The 18,123-nt window shown below is 44.8% G+C and overlaps 1 protein-coding gene across 2 annotated transcripts; it reads left to right on the forward strand.

Moving 5' to 3' along the window:
- The first annotated feature begins 1,897 nt into the window (after positions 1 to 1,897).
- Positions 1,898 to 17,039, forward strand: LOC118387915 (procollagen galactosyltransferase 2). 2 transcript variants are annotated; one of them, XM_035776742.1, is made up of 12 exons: positions 1,898 to 1,950; positions 3,621 to 3,731; positions 6,019 to 6,136; positions 6,389 to 6,523; positions 6,650 to 6,854; positions 7,036 to 7,155; positions 7,293 to 7,369; positions 7,539 to 7,645; positions 7,805 to 7,937; positions 11,896 to 12,023; positions 12,245 to 12,451; positions 15,159 to 17,039. In XM_035776742.1, the coding sequence occupies exons 1-12, from the start codon at positions 1,913 to 1,915 to the stop codon at positions 15,388 to 15,390; spliced, it is 1,611 nt and encodes a 536-aa protein (XP_035632635.1). In that variant the 5' UTR covers positions 1,898 to 1,912; the 3' UTR covers positions 15,391 to 17,039. The 2 variants fall into 2 exon arrangements, with proteins under 2 accessions (XP_035632635.1, XP_035632634.1); XM_035776741.2 differs by lacking the exon at positions 1,898 to 1,950 and adding an exon at positions 2,558 to 2,997.
- The last annotated feature ends 1,084 nt before the right edge of the window (positions 17,040 to 18,123 follow it).

The following is an 18,123-nucleotide window of genomic DNA, read 5'->3' on the forward strand; positions in this document are numbered from 1 at the left end:
GCAGCGAGACCCTCTACGTCATCCACAAGTGTGGGCGCCACCGGTGCATCAAGACCCTCTGTCATCTACTAGTGCGACCACCGCCTCCACCGGTGCAGCGAGACCCTCTACGACATCTACTAGTGCGACCACCGCCTCCACCGGTGCAGCGAGACCCTCTATGTCATCTACTACTGCGACCACCACCGGTGCAGCGAGACCCTCTACGTCATCTACTAGTGCGACCACCGCCTCCACCGGTGCAGCGAGACCCTCTACGTCATCTACTAGTGCGACCACCGCCTCCACCGGTGCAGCGAGACCCTCTGTCATCTACTAGTGCGACCACCACCTCCTCCGGTGCAGCGAGACCCTCTGTCATCTACTAGTGCGACCACCGCCTCCACCGGTGCAGCGAGACCCTCTACGTCATCCACAAGTGTGGGCGCCACCGGTGCATCAAGACCCTCTGTCATCTACTAGTGCGACCACCGCCTCCACTCGTGCAGCGAGTGAGAGAAATGGATGAGAGAGCTTCCTACTGCCTGAGCTATGTTGTTGATGTAAATTGAGAAGAGTGTTGGGCCTAGGATTGAGCCTTTGGGTACTCCCTTGGTGACAGGCAGTGGCTGAGATAGCAGATTTTCTGACTTAAAACACTGCACTCTTTGAGAGAGATATAGTTAGCAAACCAGGCCAAAGACCCCTCAGAGACACCAATACTCCTTAGCCGGCCCACAAGAATGGAATGGTCTACTGTATCAAAATCTTTGGCCAAGTCAATAAAAAATAGCAGCACAATATTGCTTAAAATCAAGGGCAATAGTGACATCATTGAGGATCTTTAAGGTAGCAGTGACACATCCATCACCTGAGCGGAAACCAGATTGCATATCCGAGAGAATACTATAGACATCAAGAAATTCAGTCAGTTGATTATTGACAAGTTTTTCCAAAACTTTTGATAAAACAGGGCAACAGAGAAATAGGCCTATAACAGTTAGGATCAGCTTGATCTCCCCCTTTAAATAAAGGACAAACTGTGGCTGTCTTTCAAGCAATGGGAACCTCCCCAGAAAGGAGAGACAGGTTAAAAAGGTTGAAGATAGGCTTGGTGATGATAGGGGCAGCAACCCTAAAGAAGAAAGGGTCTAAACCATCTGACCCAGGTGTTTTTTGGGGGTCAAGTTTAAGGAGCTCCTTTAGCACCTCGGACTCAGTGACTGCCTGCAGGGAGAAACGTTGTAGCGGGGCAGGGGAAAAAGAGGGAGAAGCATCGGAGATAGTCGCATTAGAAGGGGTGGGAAATTAGAAAATGTTGGATGGGCAGGGAGGCATGGCTGAGTCAAATAGGAATCCTGACTTAATGTGGTGATTTAAAAGCTCAGCCATGTGCTTCTCGTCAGTAACAACCACATCATCAACATCAAGGGACATGGGCAGCTGTGAGGAGAAGAGTTTATTCTCCAGGTCTTTAATCATTTTCCAGAACGTCTTGGGATTAGACCCACAGAGAGAGAACCGATCCTTAAAGTAACTAACTTTGGCCTCCCGGATAGCCTGAGTGCACTTATTTCTCATTCACCGGAACAATAGCCAGTCAGCCTGAGTATGCTTGTGCCGAGCCCTTCGCTAAATGCAACTCTTGAGGTGGAGTAACTCTGCAAGATCACGGTGGAACCAGGGCCTGAACCTGTTTTTAATTCTCATTTTCTTTAAGGGGGTGTGTTTGTCAACAATACCACTGAAAATATATATTTTTAAAGAAGGTCCAAGCGCCTTCGACAGAGGGGATCAAGCTGATTCTATACCAATATACAGAGGCCAGTTCGTGAAGGAAGGCTTGCTCATTAAAGTTTTTTAGCACGTGTCTATGACATATCAGGACAGGTTGTTTCACTGTGAAGCTATTACGAACACAGGCTGTAAAACAATGATGAGTAAGGTCATTGCAGAAAACACCATAAGAAGGTAATACATATTATAAAAACCTCAACATGATACTGTCATTCAAATGGTCAGAATTGGTTAAATAAGGTTATGCATGCCAAATAAGAGCAGGAAAAGTTATCGTGTCAGGCGAAATGTATAGCTTTCAAAAGTTTTACCATTGCAACATTCGATGTAGGTTACAATGACATTCACCATGGGAGTGCTTAGAGTTCACAGGTGGCGATGCCTCATCGCGATTGTTACAAATAGTGGGGAATAAACAATGTCATTGAGTGTCATCACTATCTTTCCTTTGCCTTACCTCAAACCGTCACGATTACCAACTGAGAAACTTTTATGAGTTGATTTTACTCCTGATTCAGAGTTTGTCTGATCAGTGTCTTAACATCACCCTAAAACATACTCTGAGCTGGGAGTTGTTGTTGTCTGAAAACAGGTTAACAGGACCTGTTATCTAGCCTAGTTCACCCATATTTTATTTTTGCAACAAAAAAAAAAGTAGTGTGTATTTCCAGTAGTTTGCTAACGTTACACTTGTACATAGCAACAAAAATATGAACTACTGAAAACCCTAATTAGATGTGAATTAAATGCAACTACCACTATGCCACTAGTTAAATGACTAGCTAGTTGCACTACGTGTGTAGTTCCTCGCCAACATTTCTGACAGATTTGGGTGCGGAAGCTGTAGAAAATGTAATTTAAAACCTTTCGCCGACACAGTTCGGATTTGGCCACGGAAAGAGCCTCATCTGCTGCATTTTAAGGGGAGGGTTAAACATTTAGGAGAAAGACATTTTTTAAAACTTAGTGCTGACGCGGACTGGGAGCTGGAGCAGCCGACTGGGCTGTGAACTCCACCATGTTTCTTTGGGTTTTAGTTTTAGTGGCCTTCGTTTCTAGAACAGAATGTTATTTTTCGGAGGAAAAATATCAAGAAGAGTCGAAAATTCAGCCGCCAACGATTATTATTGCGATCATTGCTCGGAACGCGGCGCACTCTTTGCCATACTACCTCGGGGCGTTGGAGAGGCAGAACTATCCCAAAAACCGCATCTCTGTATGGTAAGTGGCAGCCATCCCGCCAGCTATTTGTTCGAATGTATCAAACTCGCCGGCGATCAAAGGTCAATCGCATTTAGTTTAGATTAAAAATAACACCCCTCTTCTCCCCAGTCCCCACAATCCCTTTAGAACCCTCGATCATCACCCGACATATAAAATAATGAGTGCTTCTGCTGCTGTAGGCTACTCCAACTTTGTTTTCCAAGTTAGTCTCCAATGCAGAGTTTATGAAAGTTAAATTGTAGGCTAGGCCGACTGTTGCACTGCATTACGCAATTATATGATTTTCATTATAATAGCCTATACTTTACACTACTGTCTGCATGTTACTGTATGCTTTGCACATATTATATTTCCATGTGATTCCACTGTAGCCCTAAAGGGATTTCCTCTTGTGCATATTATGTTTTTCATACGGAAATCTTTCTGCATATTCATGATCAACTCCTCATTAGGGCAAACGATGTGCGTGGCTTTTCTCGATTGCATGTGTAATGTTACCACATCGGTTTATCCGATTTGCAGTGTCTGATTCCTAGTTGTGTGGTGCTTGTATGCAAACCAAGTGGTCACGTTATACACTGTATACGTGCCAGACAGTGTCTTTATTCCCATGTCTGCAGGGCAGCAACAGATCACAACGCTGACAACACTACAGCTGTTCTGAAAGAATGGCTGACCGTCATGCAGAAGTTCTATCACTATGTGGAGTGGAGGCCCATGGAGCATCCTACGTAAGCTCCGTTTCTGTTCAGCATTATCTTGTATTTTCCCCGAAAGTCTGTGATTGGAGACCTATAGAGCGTCCATCCTTAATAAGTTCTGTTCAGCATTATCATGAGTTCAACATTGTCATCCAAAAAGGGCATGTTGTTGATAGTTTTGCACCTCCCAGCATCTGGTCAACATCAGCCCCTGCTTTGTTGTAAAGCCTTACAAGCACACACAGAGTAATATTTAAAACATGCTGTTTAAGGAATGTAACTTTAAAAAAGGATGAAAAGAAAAGAGAGCTTCAAAAACAATGTTAGGTGGTTACAGAGTGTACTGATACACAGTGCTACCTGACCTCCGTGGACTTCTAATTTAATCTCTCTAAGTACACTATATATACACACATACACACAACAGTATGTGGACACCCCTTCAAATTAGTGGATTTGGCCATTTCAGCCACACCGGTTGCTAACAGGTGTCTAACCTCGAGCACACAGCCATGCAATCTCCATAGACAAACATTGGCAGTAGAATAGCCTTACTGAAGAGCTCGGTGACTTTCAACGTGACACCGTCATAGATTGCCACCTTTCCAACAAGTCAGTAAGTCAAATTTCTGCCCTGCTAGAGCTGCCCGGGTCAACTGTAAGTGCTTATTGGGAAGTGGAAATGTCTAGGAACAACGGCCCAGCCGCGACGTGATAGGACACACAAGCTCACAGAATGGGACCGCCAAGTGCTGAAGCATGTAGTGTGTAAAAATTGTCTTTCCTCGTTTGTAACACTCACTACCGAGTTCCAAACTGTCTCTGGAAGCAATGTCAGCACAAGAACTGTTCGTCGGGAGCTTCATGAAATGGGTTTCCATTGCTAAGCAGCCACACACAAGCCTAAGATCACAATGCGCAAGGCCTCCCGAGTGGAGCAGCGGTCTATGTCACTGCATCGCAGTGCTTGAGGCGTCACTACAGACCCGGGTTCGATCCCAGGCTGTGTCACAACCGGCCTTGACCGGGAGTCTCATAGGGCGGCGCACAATTGGTCTCGCGTCGTCCGGGTTAGGGGAGGGTTTGGCCGGGGATGGTGGCTTTATTTGGCTCATTGCGCTCTAGCGACTCCTCGTGGCGAGCCGGGTGCCTGCAGGCTGACAGCGATCGTCAGTTGAACAGCATTTCCTCCGACACATTGGTGCAGCTGGCTTCCGGGTTAGGCGGGCAGGTGTTAAGGAGCGCAGTTTGGTGGGTCATGTTTCGGAGGATGCAAGACTCTACCTTCTCTCCCGAGCCTGAATTGCAGCGATGAGACAAGATCGTAATTGAAATTGGGAGAAAAAGGGGGTAAAAAAACATTACAATGCGCAATGCCAAGTGTTGGCTGAAGAGGTGTAAAGCTCACCGCCCTGGACTCTGGAGCAGTGGAAACACATTCTTTGGAGTGATGAATCACACTTCCACCATCTGGCATTCCGACGGACAATTCTGGGTTTAGCGGATGTCAGGAGTATGCTACCTGGCTCAATGCATAATGCCAACTGTAAAGTTTGGTGGAGGAATAGTGGGCTGGGGTTGTTTTTCATGGTTCGAACTAGGCCCCTTAGTTCCAGTGAAGGGGAACCTTTACGCTACGGCATACAATGATATTTTCCTGACGATTCTGTGCTGCCGACTTTCTGGCAACAGTTTGGGGAAGGCCCTTCAATGGTCATACTGAAATAGTTTGTCGAAATCAGTGTGGAAGAACTTGACTGGCCTGCACAGAGCCCTGACCTCAACTCCACATCAAACACCTTTGGGAGGAATTGGAACACCGTCTGCGAGCCAGGCCTAACCGCCCAACATCAGTGCCCGACATCACTAACACTCTTGTGGCTGAATGGAAGCATGTTTCTGCAGTTTTTTCCCCAACATCTAGTGGAAAGCCTTCCCAGAAGAGTGGAGGCTGTTATAGCCGCAAAGAGGAGAACCAACTCCATACTAATGCCCATTATTTTGGAATGAGATGTTCGACGAGCACATACTTTTGGTCATGTAGTTGGTACCTCAAAGCCATGCAGGCGGGGGTAGTGGGTGCCCCTCCCCACCCCCATTTTTACTCTGCTGCTACTCTGTTTATTATCTATGCATTGTCACTTTACCTCTACCTACATGTACATATTACCTCGACCAACCTGTGCACCTGCAAATTGACTCATTGGCTTGTAAGTAAGCATTTGAGTGTAAGGTTGTATTCGGTGCAAATTTGTTTTGATACTGTAGCACGTGTGCGCATGTGATTGATTGTGTGTGTCTTGTTTGGCCTGTGCAGGTCCTACCCAGGAGAGATGGGGCCTAAATACTGGAGCAACGGCAGATATGAATACCTGATGAAACTCAAACAGGCTGCTCTCAACTTCGCCAAGCAACGCTGGGCTGACTACATACTGGTACAGTCCCAAATCTCTACTCTGTCCACTGACTAGAAGTTCTAAGTTTATCGCATTAGCTTATCCACTGCCTAGAAGTTGAAATCAAGGGTTTTTGGGGTAAATTCTATTTCAATTCGGGAAGTAAACTAGAATTGCAAATCTCCTGCATTGGTTTTCAATAACCCTGGCTCTCTATCGAGATCATCTCAGACTCTTTACTCGAACCTAAACACTCGCAGAAAACACACACTCTCTCTCATACTCCTTCAGTATGCAGACACAGACAACATCTTGACCAACCCAGAGACCCTCAACCTCCTGATAGCAGAGAACAAGTCTGTGGTCGCCCCCATGTTGGACTCCCAGGGAGCTTACTCTAACTACTGGTGCGGCATCACTCCACAGGTACGAGTGCGTGTGCGCGCTTGGGTATGTGTCTGGTTACACATGCCCGTGTGAAAATTACACGTGTATAATATTGCACACTGGGTTTTGTTTGAATGACAGATTGATCGGTGTGTCTGTACTCAGGGTTACTACCGGCGTACGGCTGAGTATTTCCCCACCAGACACCGCCATCGGCTGGGCTGCTACCCGGTGCCCATGGTCCACTCTACCTTCCTGCTGGACATGAGGAAGACGGGCATGAAGAAGCTGGCCTTCCACCCTCCTCACCAGGACTACTCCTGGCCCTTCGATGACATCATCGTCTTCGCCTTCTCTTGTCGCGTCTCAGGTAGGGGCCTACAGTGCAGAATGTACAGTAAAACACGCACACTTTCTCTCGCTCGAGTAACATATAATCGCAAATGTCGGCGAGTTCAAAGTAAGAGGCCAGATGGTTATATTCACGTGTTGCTGGTACTCCCATGTCGACGTTAGCTGTTTTGATGACCGAGTTGACTGTGCGATTCCAGAGGTGCAGATGTACCTGTGCAACAAGGTGAGGTATGGATACCTGAACGTCCCAGCCAAGCCTCACCACACCATAGAGGACGACAGCATCAACTTCAGCCACCTCATCCTGGACGCCATGAGTAAGAAACTTTATTTCATATTCTACAGTGATTTGAGTGTAGGTGCTATATTCTGAACGTTTATTATGGTCTATAACTAACAGTGAAAGATCTGTAATACCTTTATAGTATTAATAACAGCTCTGTTCTCCTTCTAGTTGACGGACCCTCCATGGCCCCCTCCAAATATGTCAGCCTCTTCCCCAAACGGAGAGACCTCATGGGCTTTGATGAGGTGACAGAGCCCAGGGGCGCCCAAACCTCTCAAGGACTAGAATAGAGCAAATAAGTAGAACTGGTTTGGGGGGGAAACTGCTGTAGACTAATGGTGTTCTACTCGCTCACTCAATCTATGGATCATTGTGTCTTAGTTGACCTCTGACCCCGACTCTCCATTAATGTAGGTGTACCTGATCAACCTGCGTCGGCGTCAGGACCGTAGGGACAGGATGCTGTACTCTCTCAACGAGCTGGAGATCGACGTCAAAGTGGTGGACGCCATAGACGGAGGGTGAGAAATTAGCCTGATAATCCAGGCTGAATCATTTTAAACAGAGCTGAATTCAGTCTGATTTTCAGGCTGTGTGAGGACGAAAAGCTTGGCAGAGCTATAGCACTGAGGGACATGTACTTACAAGAGAAAGACGGACACTATGCGTGTGTCTTACAGAGCGCTGAACAGCAGTGATATAAAGATCCTTGGAGTGGACATACTACCTGGTTACTATGACCCGTTCTCTCGCCGTACCCTGACCAAAGGAGAGGTGGGATGCTTCCTCAGCCATTATTACATCTGGAAGGAGGTGAGGATCAGACACAAATATACATCCACAACAAGAAACCAAAAATTGTTACTCAAACAGAACGGGGAACTAACAAACAGTCACTAACAACAACCAAAACAAGACAGGTGGGGTTCAAGGAGGGCTTCTCAAAGACACTCATGGGGGTGTCCACTGAATGTTGACTAGCAACAAGAATGACAATTTATGACTAAATGACAATGTACTAAATGTCACTGAAAGTGAGGCCTAAAAGACACCCACCATGTGTGCCCACAAAATTGGCCCCAGACCAGGCAAACCAAAATAAAAACCCACTCCAACTTATAATATGGAGTTGTTAAGTGACACAAACTAAACCAAGACAGAAAGGCTTTGTTTATCAACTTAAATACGCAAAGCTATATAAAAAAGAAAAATGTGCAGCTCTTCCAACATCTCTCATGCCAACTGGAGCATTGGGCCAGCCACTCTTAAATATCACCTGGCTAACGAGATGACAAGCCAGCACAGGTGTAACACATAATGACTGACAAGGTGACACCAATCAGTGCTAATGTCAAACCTCAATATAAATGGAAACGACAAAAGCCTGTAATACCTTCCCACATATTTCTGTTGGACGAGTTCTCACAACCAACAGAAAATATTACATTTCACAAAATGGTCAACTTAAATGCGTTGCTACCTAAATGTTAATTGTTGGTCTCTCATACAAGACAAAACAGTCACTTATTTATACACATATACACACTACTGTCCAAAAGTTTGGGGTCACTTAGAAATGTCCTTGTCTTTAAAAGAAAATCAAATTTTTTTGTCCATTAAAATAACATGAAATTGATCAGAAATACAGTGTAGACATTGTTAATGTTGTAAATGACTATTGTAGCTGGAAATGGCAGATTCTTTATGGAATATCTACATAGGCGTACAGAGGCCCATTATCAGCAACCATCACACCTGTGTTCCAATGGCACGTTGTGTTAGTTAATCCAAGTTTATCCTTTTTAAAAGGCTAATTGATCATTAGAAAACCCTTTTGCAATTATGTTAGCACAGCTGAATTTTTTTTCTGATTTAAAGAAGCAATAGAACTGGCCTTCTTTAGACAAGTTGAGTATCTGGAGCATCAGCATTTGTGGGTTTGATTACAGGCTCAAAATGGCCAAAAACAAATAACTTTCTTCTGAAACTCATCAGTCTATTCTTGTTCTGAGAAATGAAGGCTATTCCATGTGAGAAATTGCCAAGAAACTGAAGATCTCGTACGACGATGTGTATTACTCCCTTCACAGAACAGCGCAAACTGGCTCTAACCAGAATAGAAAGAGGAGTGAGAGGCCCCAGTGCACAAGTGAGCAAGAGGACAAGTACATTAGAGTGTCTAGTTTGAGAAACAGACGCCTCACAAGTCCTCAATTGGCAGCTTCATTAAATAGTACCTGCAAAACACACTATGAACTCTCCAGGGTACTTTTCTGATAACCCATCAGGTTCCTCTTCTTTGGGTTCCTTACAAACGACAGGATTTAGCACAAATTCCCTCAAGCCAAATCGTTGCCCAAAATGAACGAGACCTACTTCACCAGTAGGCTAGATCTCACTTGAGTTCCACATTATACAAAGGAACTTCCATGCACCCCATCTCCACACCTTAAACTACCAAGTTGCTGAAGTTTCAGACAAAGGCGAAACACCCTCCAATATTAAGGATTGGGCTGCCCCAGTGTCTCGCGGTATCCTCACATGCTGCTTAACAGCATCGCCACTCTGCAGAGACACGAACTCGTCTGAAACAATGGGTTCATACACATCTGAGATATCCCAACCAGATATTCACGGGCCGGAGTGCTCTCACAAGGAGCAGCTGCTTTCCCCCTCTCTCATCTTTCTGTTTAACTTAGGACACTGAGAGACGTGTCCTTTCTCACGGCAGTAATGACAAACTGCCGCATACGAAGAATCCGTTTTCTGCTGATCCTTGTCTTTGGTCACTAGGGGAAAAAGATTGAAACCTCACAGTATGAGGTGACGTCTCAGGATTGCTTTTGGGTTGGGGCAAACTGCTGGGTGCTTTGACTTGTCAAAGTCCCCAGTCACCCTAGTCATAGACGGTTCTCTCTGCTACCGCACGGCAAGAGGTACCGGAGCACCAAGTCTAGGTCCAAGTGGCTTCTAAACAGCTTCTACTCTCAAGCCATAAGGCTACTGAACATCTAATCAAATGGCTACTCTCTGTTATTATCTATGCATAAGTCACTGTAATAACTCATAACTACATGTATATATTACCCCGATTAACCAGTGCTCCCGCACATTGACTTTGTACCGGTACCCCCTGTATATAGACTCGCTATTGTTATTTTACTGCTGCTCTGAATTATTTGTTACTTTTATTCGTTATTTTTGTAGGTATTTTTCTTAGCTGCATTGTTGGTTGTATGTAAGTAAGCATTTCACTGTAAGCTCTACACCTATTGTATTCGGCGCCTGTGACAAATACGATTTGATTTTGAAGGTAGTTTTATGTGTCAACACTGCAGTTTTCTCAGGAGTGAGGTCCTTGTGCTCATAAATGTAGGTAGCAACCCTTTCGGGAAGGCAATTTCTTGAACTGTTTGAGTAGTAGGAGTGTCTTTTAAATCCTTGACCTCTTGAGAACCACACCACTGGTCAAAAAGACATGCTTGTTGCCGTGCGAAATTCAACATGGCTTTGTGATTCTGTCTTTTTTGTTATTTACGGAACTGCCGTCTCTATGCCTCTCGGACCAACTTGTAAGCCCGGAGGATAGAAGCTTGTAATCTGAACTCTGGTCAAGAGGGGGAAGCGGCGTACACTTTCTTTTTTTCAGCATTTCCCACAAGAACACTTTGGGAGGAGCGCTGACCAAATATCTCACGGCCATTTTAGGGACGTGTCGAGTCCTCTCAAATAGAGGAAAATATACGTCCACCTCCTTTTCGTTGGAAGGCGGTACAAGCCGCCCTGTTCTGACCCAAATCAAACTCTGACGGTACAGGATGGGCCTGTCTTGATTCTGAGTACTTCCATCTCTTTTTGTCATGCTTCCATCTCTTTTAATCGAATGGCATGTTCACGTTCTTGTTCTAGTCTGGGTGCACATTCTCTCTTCCTTTCCTTGTGCTAAAGTTCCAATTTCTGTTGCTCCCGTTTTGCCTTGAGTTCCACCTCTCTCAGTTGCCCGTCTACAGGGTGTCCTCTACCACCCGTAGAAACCCTTTTCATCATCCTCCCTCTCCAGGATTTCCTCCTCCACCAAAGCTGTATTGATTTAACTCTTGACTACTAGCTTTTGAATCTGCATGTGCCACTTTGATGTCATTATTCTTTGTTTGCATTGATGAGCAGATTCGTCTTCGGAAATGTATCTACCAACTCCCAAGTAAGGTTGTCCACAAATTCTTCCAACTTAAATTCCATGGCGTTAAATGTCTTATTTTTTATTAACCTGTGTGCTTGTGCAACTTTCTAACTGATTTCACCAATCTTATAACCCCTCTGAGTGGTTGTCAGTGACACAAACTCTACCAAAAAAGTGTATTTTGAACATTAAAATATCTGGCTACAGTAGAGCTTCAGAATAGGTGATTAGAGCGACTGCTATACACATGGGAAACAAGATCCCGGAGGAACACACACACACACACACACACACACACACACACACACACACACACACACACACACACACACACACACACACACACACACACACACACAACAGACCTGGGGGTTATGTTAGCAGCAGCTTAATTGACTTGTTCAGTGAAGCAAAAATGCTTCTCTGGTCTGTCATTAGAGCTTTTCTTAACTACTAGTTATCATCCATCTCTGTCCCTCTCTGCTCTCATCTCCCCCTACTGTCTTTCCCTTGCTCCCCCTTCCTTTCTCCCCCTCTCTCCCCACCCTTCTCTCACCCTTCCATCTCTTCTCCCCCCTCCCTCCCTCTCAGATGGTAGACCAGCAGATGGATAAGGCTCTGATCTTCGAGGACGACGTGCGTTTCCAGGCCAACTTCAAGCGGCGCGTGCTCCGTCTGATGGAGGAGGTGGAGATGGTGGAACTGGACTGGGACATCATGTGAGTCAGTGTCACAGTCACCCAGGCGACAGCCGCCCACCCACGTTGTCATGGAGACGGAGAGGAAAGGGCCGAGCTGCCCTGGAGTCATTTCGTACGATGAGCTAAACTCGGTTGAGAGGGGAGTGGAATAAAGAATAGTCCCGTTCCACAGCAGTTACTACACTAGCAATACCTCATCCTCTGCCTGACCTGCCTCTCTCCCCGTCCTCTGTCCGTAGTTACCTGGGCCGTAAGCAGGTGACGCCGGGTGACGAGGAGGAGGTGGTGGAGAACGTGAGGAACCTGGTGGTAGCAGACTATTCCTACTGGACCCTGTCCTACGCCATCTCTCTCCAGGGGGCCCAGAAGCTGCTCAACGCCGAACCCCTCTCCAAGATGCTGCCCGTCGACGAGTTCCTGCCCATCATGTACGATAAACACATCAAGTAAGTATAATTTGACATTTCTTTATTTCTTCATTTCTTTAGCCGTTCGCAAGTCCTCCTTCAGTCAATGAGACCAAAAAACACCAAGTAAGTGGAAACCTGAAACCTGAAGAATTGTGTTAAGTACACCCAAGATAATTGCCCGACTTTAGCTCAAAGGGATAACAGTCTTGTGGATTGCGGAAGACCTGGGTTCAAAACCCAGTCAGTGAGAGAGCCAGTGTCACAAGTATCCAACCTGTCTTTGATGAATGCCAGCTCCAAGAGTCCAATACTAGGGTGAGTTTCCTGAAAGTTTTGTATCACTAAGAGCATCCTTCATCCATTGCCAACAATGGACATATAAGGATCATGCTACAAAGCTGTAACTCTGCTTTGTGCCGCTCAATATTGCAGTGCATCATGAGAGGTAAACAATGTCCTGTTGAGGCTTGAAATATGCAGACAGTCAGACAGACAGATTGAAAGTAAGTTTACATTGTAATTCATCTGACAGCCAACTCTCTGATCCGCCCATAACCTTTGGACTTTATAACATAGCTGCGGAAAGTAGGGGTGCTGAATCTGAATACATTTGAAGTATTATTATTTTAAAGTATCTTCTTTAGAAGAGAAAAAAAAATATTCACAAAAGTAGTGCACTGGGCCTTCTCTAGTCCTGTATTAGTGGACCGATATAGGCATCTGTAGCGCGGGCAAATTATAGCAGTCTGTAGCCCCCTCCATCTATCTACATGGATCAGTCCAAAATGACTTTTTAACTCTGTCATGGAAATAAATGTATTTCCTATTACCAAGGCATCCGTTTTCTATGTGGACCAATTTATCAGTGAATTCTGAATATCTATCCAAGGATTGTTCCATAAGGTTGTGTTTTTAGGGAGTGATATTGATTTCTTGTACAATACATTTCATTTTCTTCCATATTGCCACAATTTATTCAACTTCAATGACCTCTTTTTATCCCCAATTTCGTGATATCCAATTGCGATCTTGTCTCATCGCTGCAACGGATAGAGGCGCTTCGTTTAACACCATTCCGCTTAACCTGGAAGCCAGCCGCACCAATGTGTCGGAGGAAACACAATTCAACTGATGACCGCAGTCACCCCGCAAGCGCTCGGCCCGCCACAAGGAGTCGCTAGAGTACTGCGATGCAGCGACTTAGACCGCTGCGCCACTCAGGAGGCGTTATAAATGTTGTTAATGTGCTACAATTTATTACATTTCATGACTCCTTTCTATGCGCACCAAAAGTACGATGAGCTTTACGGGTTTTCCCTGTGAATGCCTAACACTGTAAGATCATATTTTATAAGTTAGCTAGTCCAATAGAACGAGCTTTCAGATGATGCCCACCTGACCCAGATTGCGATTTATAATGGGCTGCTTTTGGATTGAGTAAACAACAACAGCAAGCGTGCTTGCTCTAGTTCCTCAATAGTTAAAAGACTCTTCTTTCAATCATTAAAGCGCGCTGAAATTACGTAGGAACTGTGCACACTTTGGAGAGGTGTGTGTGTGGCCACTTGGAGACGCCAGTTAGTCCTCTCACTCAAACCCTTGTCATTTCTTTGTTTTATGTTGCGCCTACCCCACCTTTTTCCGGGAATATTCTTATCATGTCACTGAATGTATGCGGTGAAAAGTACAGTCAAGCCCAATAGTGTAATGTTTGGCTTCAGTCTTGTCAGGTCAACTGTTTTTTGTCCTCAGCTTTGGTTTAGTTTTCCAATAATCTCCAAACGGTTCTTTTTCAATTGCTGCCATGCTTATGCATATGATTTTCACACTTCTTCTGAAGAAACATTTCAGTTTAGCCCTCTCCATATAGGCCAATTGCCACATGTAGCGCATTTTCATTTTAGTTCAATCAAAAAGCGCTGCTTTGTTCCTGTGAGTGTCTCCAGGCTTTCTGCAGACTGACTTGGCTTGTCGTAGCATTCCAGTTTCATGTGGTCATCTCTCTCTCTCTCTCGCTCTAGCTCTCGCTCTCTCTCTGGCTGCTAGACCAAGTTAATAAAAGCCCAGAGCCTTGGGAGAAGGCTGTTGGAATGCTTCGGTGTCCTTTTAAGACTGCCTTAGTGTTCGGTCATGCGTGGAAACCTGGCCAGCTGCCATAACTCCCTATTCCCTGCTCCACCTTTCCCCTCTTCCCATTCTCCTTTTTTCCCCTCAGTGGTTCTTCTGATTTGATAAGCTTGACTTGTCCTGAAAAGAATTCACTAGAACCACATGGTGTTGAATCTGGGCATTCTGACACACTGACTCATTTCTTCCAAAGACAGTTGTCATTCCTACAGAAGCCTGATATATCCCCGGTACTTGTGTTATAATAACCTTGTTTCCACAAAATGTTGAGCGTGTTCTCACATGCTTGTATTAATCTCTCGGAATGTTCTTTTGTCATTTTTAGAGGTCACATTCAAAACTCTTATCCTGATTTAAGATTATAGTTTTGTTTAGAGTAGCAGTGAATTGTGGCCAACAATAGGCTTCTATACTAAACAAAGTATGCCCCATGATCTTGTAATCTGGACAGTACTCTCAACCATGGAACTGCTGGTTTTCTAGTGGGATTTAACATTTCTCTACGTGTCATCATTGTCTATAGCCTGTGACCGCTGGTAACTCTCTCAATTAGAGGTTTTAATATGTTAATATTGCCATCTGACCTGATATCTAATCCCCCTCTTCTGTTCCACAGTGAGGACTACAAGTCTCACTTCGCGAACCGTAACCTGCAGGCGTTCTCTACGCGCCCCCTACTGGTACAACCAGCCCACTACGCTGGGGACCCCGAGTGGGTGAGCGACACGGAGACCTCCACGCTGTGGGACGACGACAACGTGCGAACAGACTGGAGGGGTTCCCACAAAACCCTGAAGGGGGCACCTCAATCCGACATGCTGCAGGCAACGTATAAGGATGAGCTCTAGTTGAACCATATTAGTGCCTGATTCACACTGTCGGGCCAACTCAAACCGCACTGGGCTTGACTTGGGATGTTGTCTTTTCACGCTGTTCTTTTCCAGCACGGTTCCAGAAACTAAAGTAGCCAGCACAGATTGGATCGGTTTGGCTCCGTAGTGCGAAAAGTGTAATGGGTTCCTGGTTATAAGTGCCACTGCTGACAGAGAGGAAGATCTCTGCTATTCACAAGTGCCTTCATTTCTGACTGTATATTTCTATTTCGCCATTTTGTACTGGGTATGTCTGACCGTAGTCACTGGGAATGACTGGATATACATACAGTGGTGACGCCGGCTGAGGCTCCAGAGACTTGGTCTGCTCACATCAAGTGACCCCAGATCTGTTTTCAAAGTGTTTGTGTGTGGCTTTGTCTGTGTACGGATGCTGACGTAAAAAAAAAAATGTTTGACTCATGAACGTTGTCCTTGGCTGTCCATCTGTGCATCCACTGAACATTCCAGGGCTCACCTCACTGTACACTTAGTCCCCGGGGGTCGGCCGACAGAAATGACCGGAGGGGGAACCCATTCTCTTTTATATCACGTTCCACTCTTATTCAGTGTATTGTGAGAACAGTCTTAAAATGTTTTCTTTTACTTTAGCAAAGTAACTAGATACAAGTTGAACTGCGAGCCCTTACCACACAAGGTAAGGATCCTGTAGCTAGCAGTGTGACTGATCTACGACAGGAGCAGTGTGTCTCTCTCTCTCTCTCTCTCTCTCTCTCTCTCTATGCCTGACCTCGTGGTAGAGTCTCTCACTAGAGCAGACAGAAGTCAACAGACCAGAGAAAAGCCGGCCAACTTAGGTGTTAATGGTGCCAATTGCTACAGCGATCGTGTTACAGTCTGACTGAGCTCATTGGTGTCTGTTTGTGTTGGTGTTTTATAAATGCATACAAGTTCCATTATTTGTACAATTCTTATATACAGTTTTCCTAATTTATTTTTTAGCATTATATTGTGATTTTTGAATGCACAATATTAAACCCAAGTGCAATGTCTTAAGGGTAGTGAAATGCATGTACACTCAGTGTACAAAACATTAGGAACACTTAGTATTGAGTTGCACTTTCCCCCCTTTTGCCCTCAGAACAGACTCAATTTGTCAGTGTTAGGGTCCACAAGATGCCGAAAGCGTTCCACAGGGATTCTGGCCCATGTTTGACTCCAATACTTCCCACAGTTGTGTCAAGTGGGGTGGACCATTCTTGATACACACCGGCAACTGTTAAAAAAACCCAGCAGTGTTGCAGTTGTTGACAGATTCTTATCCGGTACACCTGGTACCTACTACCATACCCTGTTCAAAGGCATTTAAATCTTTTGTCTTGCCCAATTGTCTCAAGACTTAAAAATGTGTCTTTAACCTGTCTGTCCTCCCCTTCATCTACAATGATTGAAGTGGACTTAACAAGTGACATCAATAAGGGATCATGGCTTTCACCTGGTCAGTCTGTCATAGAAAATGTTTTGTTCACTCAGTGTTTATGTCAAGCAAAAGTAGCACATTTGGCAGGAACCTTGCTTGTGCCAAAAGTGTTAAAAATGGATGTGACAATTATGTAACTTAATTGTTTATACATTAATAAAAATCTACATCATTTTGTTTATTATGCGTTGATATAAATGTACTCTTTAATTTTGAAGATACATTATGTGCTGACATGAAAGCACCACAAGAGGGCATACCCCTTTAACCAATCAACATGTTGGCCATTAAAAAAAAAGAATGTTTAAAATATTGATTTAATCTGTTACTTATTAAAACTGCTGTGCAGTGATGGTATTCTGTAAACCTTGACTGGAATTTTGAAAAGGGAAATTATTTTTCCCTTTGTAGGAAGTGTCATTTTTAGGGAAGTGTAGCAACTCTGAAATAAGAGTCTTCTACTCACACCCAACTTGGGCAGGAGCTGGAAAAAAAATAAATAAATACAAATATATTTTTATTTTATTTATTTTAAATGTCCACTCACTTTTTGCTGTTTCCACAAGAGCTAGCTCTCTCTCTCTCAAACACTAACCACGCTGTGGAACAAGTTTGTCTATCCATCCATGTCATAATATTACCCCCCCTCTCTAGATAACAAGACTTGCCTAAGCTGAGCAGAGATGGTTCTGAAATAGGCGGGTACATTCCATTCCTTCCCAGACATTCCTGGGACTCCCCTCACGCATGCATGGTAACCTATATGCCAGGGTTCACTGAACTGCACACATGCATAGTAACCTTTTAGTTAGGGACATTCTGTCAACTGCATATGATTCTGTGAACTCGATGACCTCATTTCTCCAGTGCCGATAGTCGGCAGAAGGTCCCGGAATAACATCTTCAAACGAAATCCGTCATCAGAACTTTCTATAATTGAATAGAAAATAACTGTAGCTCAAAGACCTTATTTTCAAGAACTGTTCTACAGGAGGAACTCGATTGAAACTGTTCTGAGTGTTCCCCGGGGGGGTGTGGCCAATACCTACCAGTTTAGGTGTGCGTGGGAATGTGTGTGCATATGGGCATAGTACGTATGTGCACGTGTGCTATTTCATGCGGTTTGTGCTTACGTGCGTTCATGCACACAGCGCGTGTGTTTCTTCAAGTGTGTGCACGTGGCACAGTTTCCCACAACCTCCTCTCGTCATGCACCCTCGTCTCTATGCTGTATCTTACACGTGCATGTGTGTTTATTCAAGTGCTTT

This window comes from Oncorhynchus keta, chromosome 9 (assembly GCF_023373465.1).
Source record: "Oncorhynchus keta strain PuntledgeMale-10-30-2019 chromosome 9, Oket_V2, whole genome shotgun sequence".
NCBI classification, from domain to species: Eukaryota; Metazoa; Chordata; class Actinopteri; order Salmoniformes; family Salmonidae; genus Oncorhynchus; species Oncorhynchus keta.

Excerpts from the sequence above, each read along its gene's own strand:
- LOC118387915 (XM_035776741.2), top strand. The coding sequence starts at position 2,795 with ATGTTTCTTTGGGTTTTAGTTTTAGTGGCCTTCGTTTCTAGAACAGAA. Across the intron at positions 6,137-6,388 it reads GCTGGGCTGACTACATACTG|TATGCAGACACAGACAACAT; the intron begins GTACAGTCCCAA and ends ATACTCCTTCAG. Across the intron at positions 7,938-11,895 it reads ATTATTACATCTGGAAGGAG|ATGGTAGACCAGCAGATGGA; the intron begins GTGAGGATCAGA and ends CCTCCCTCTCAG.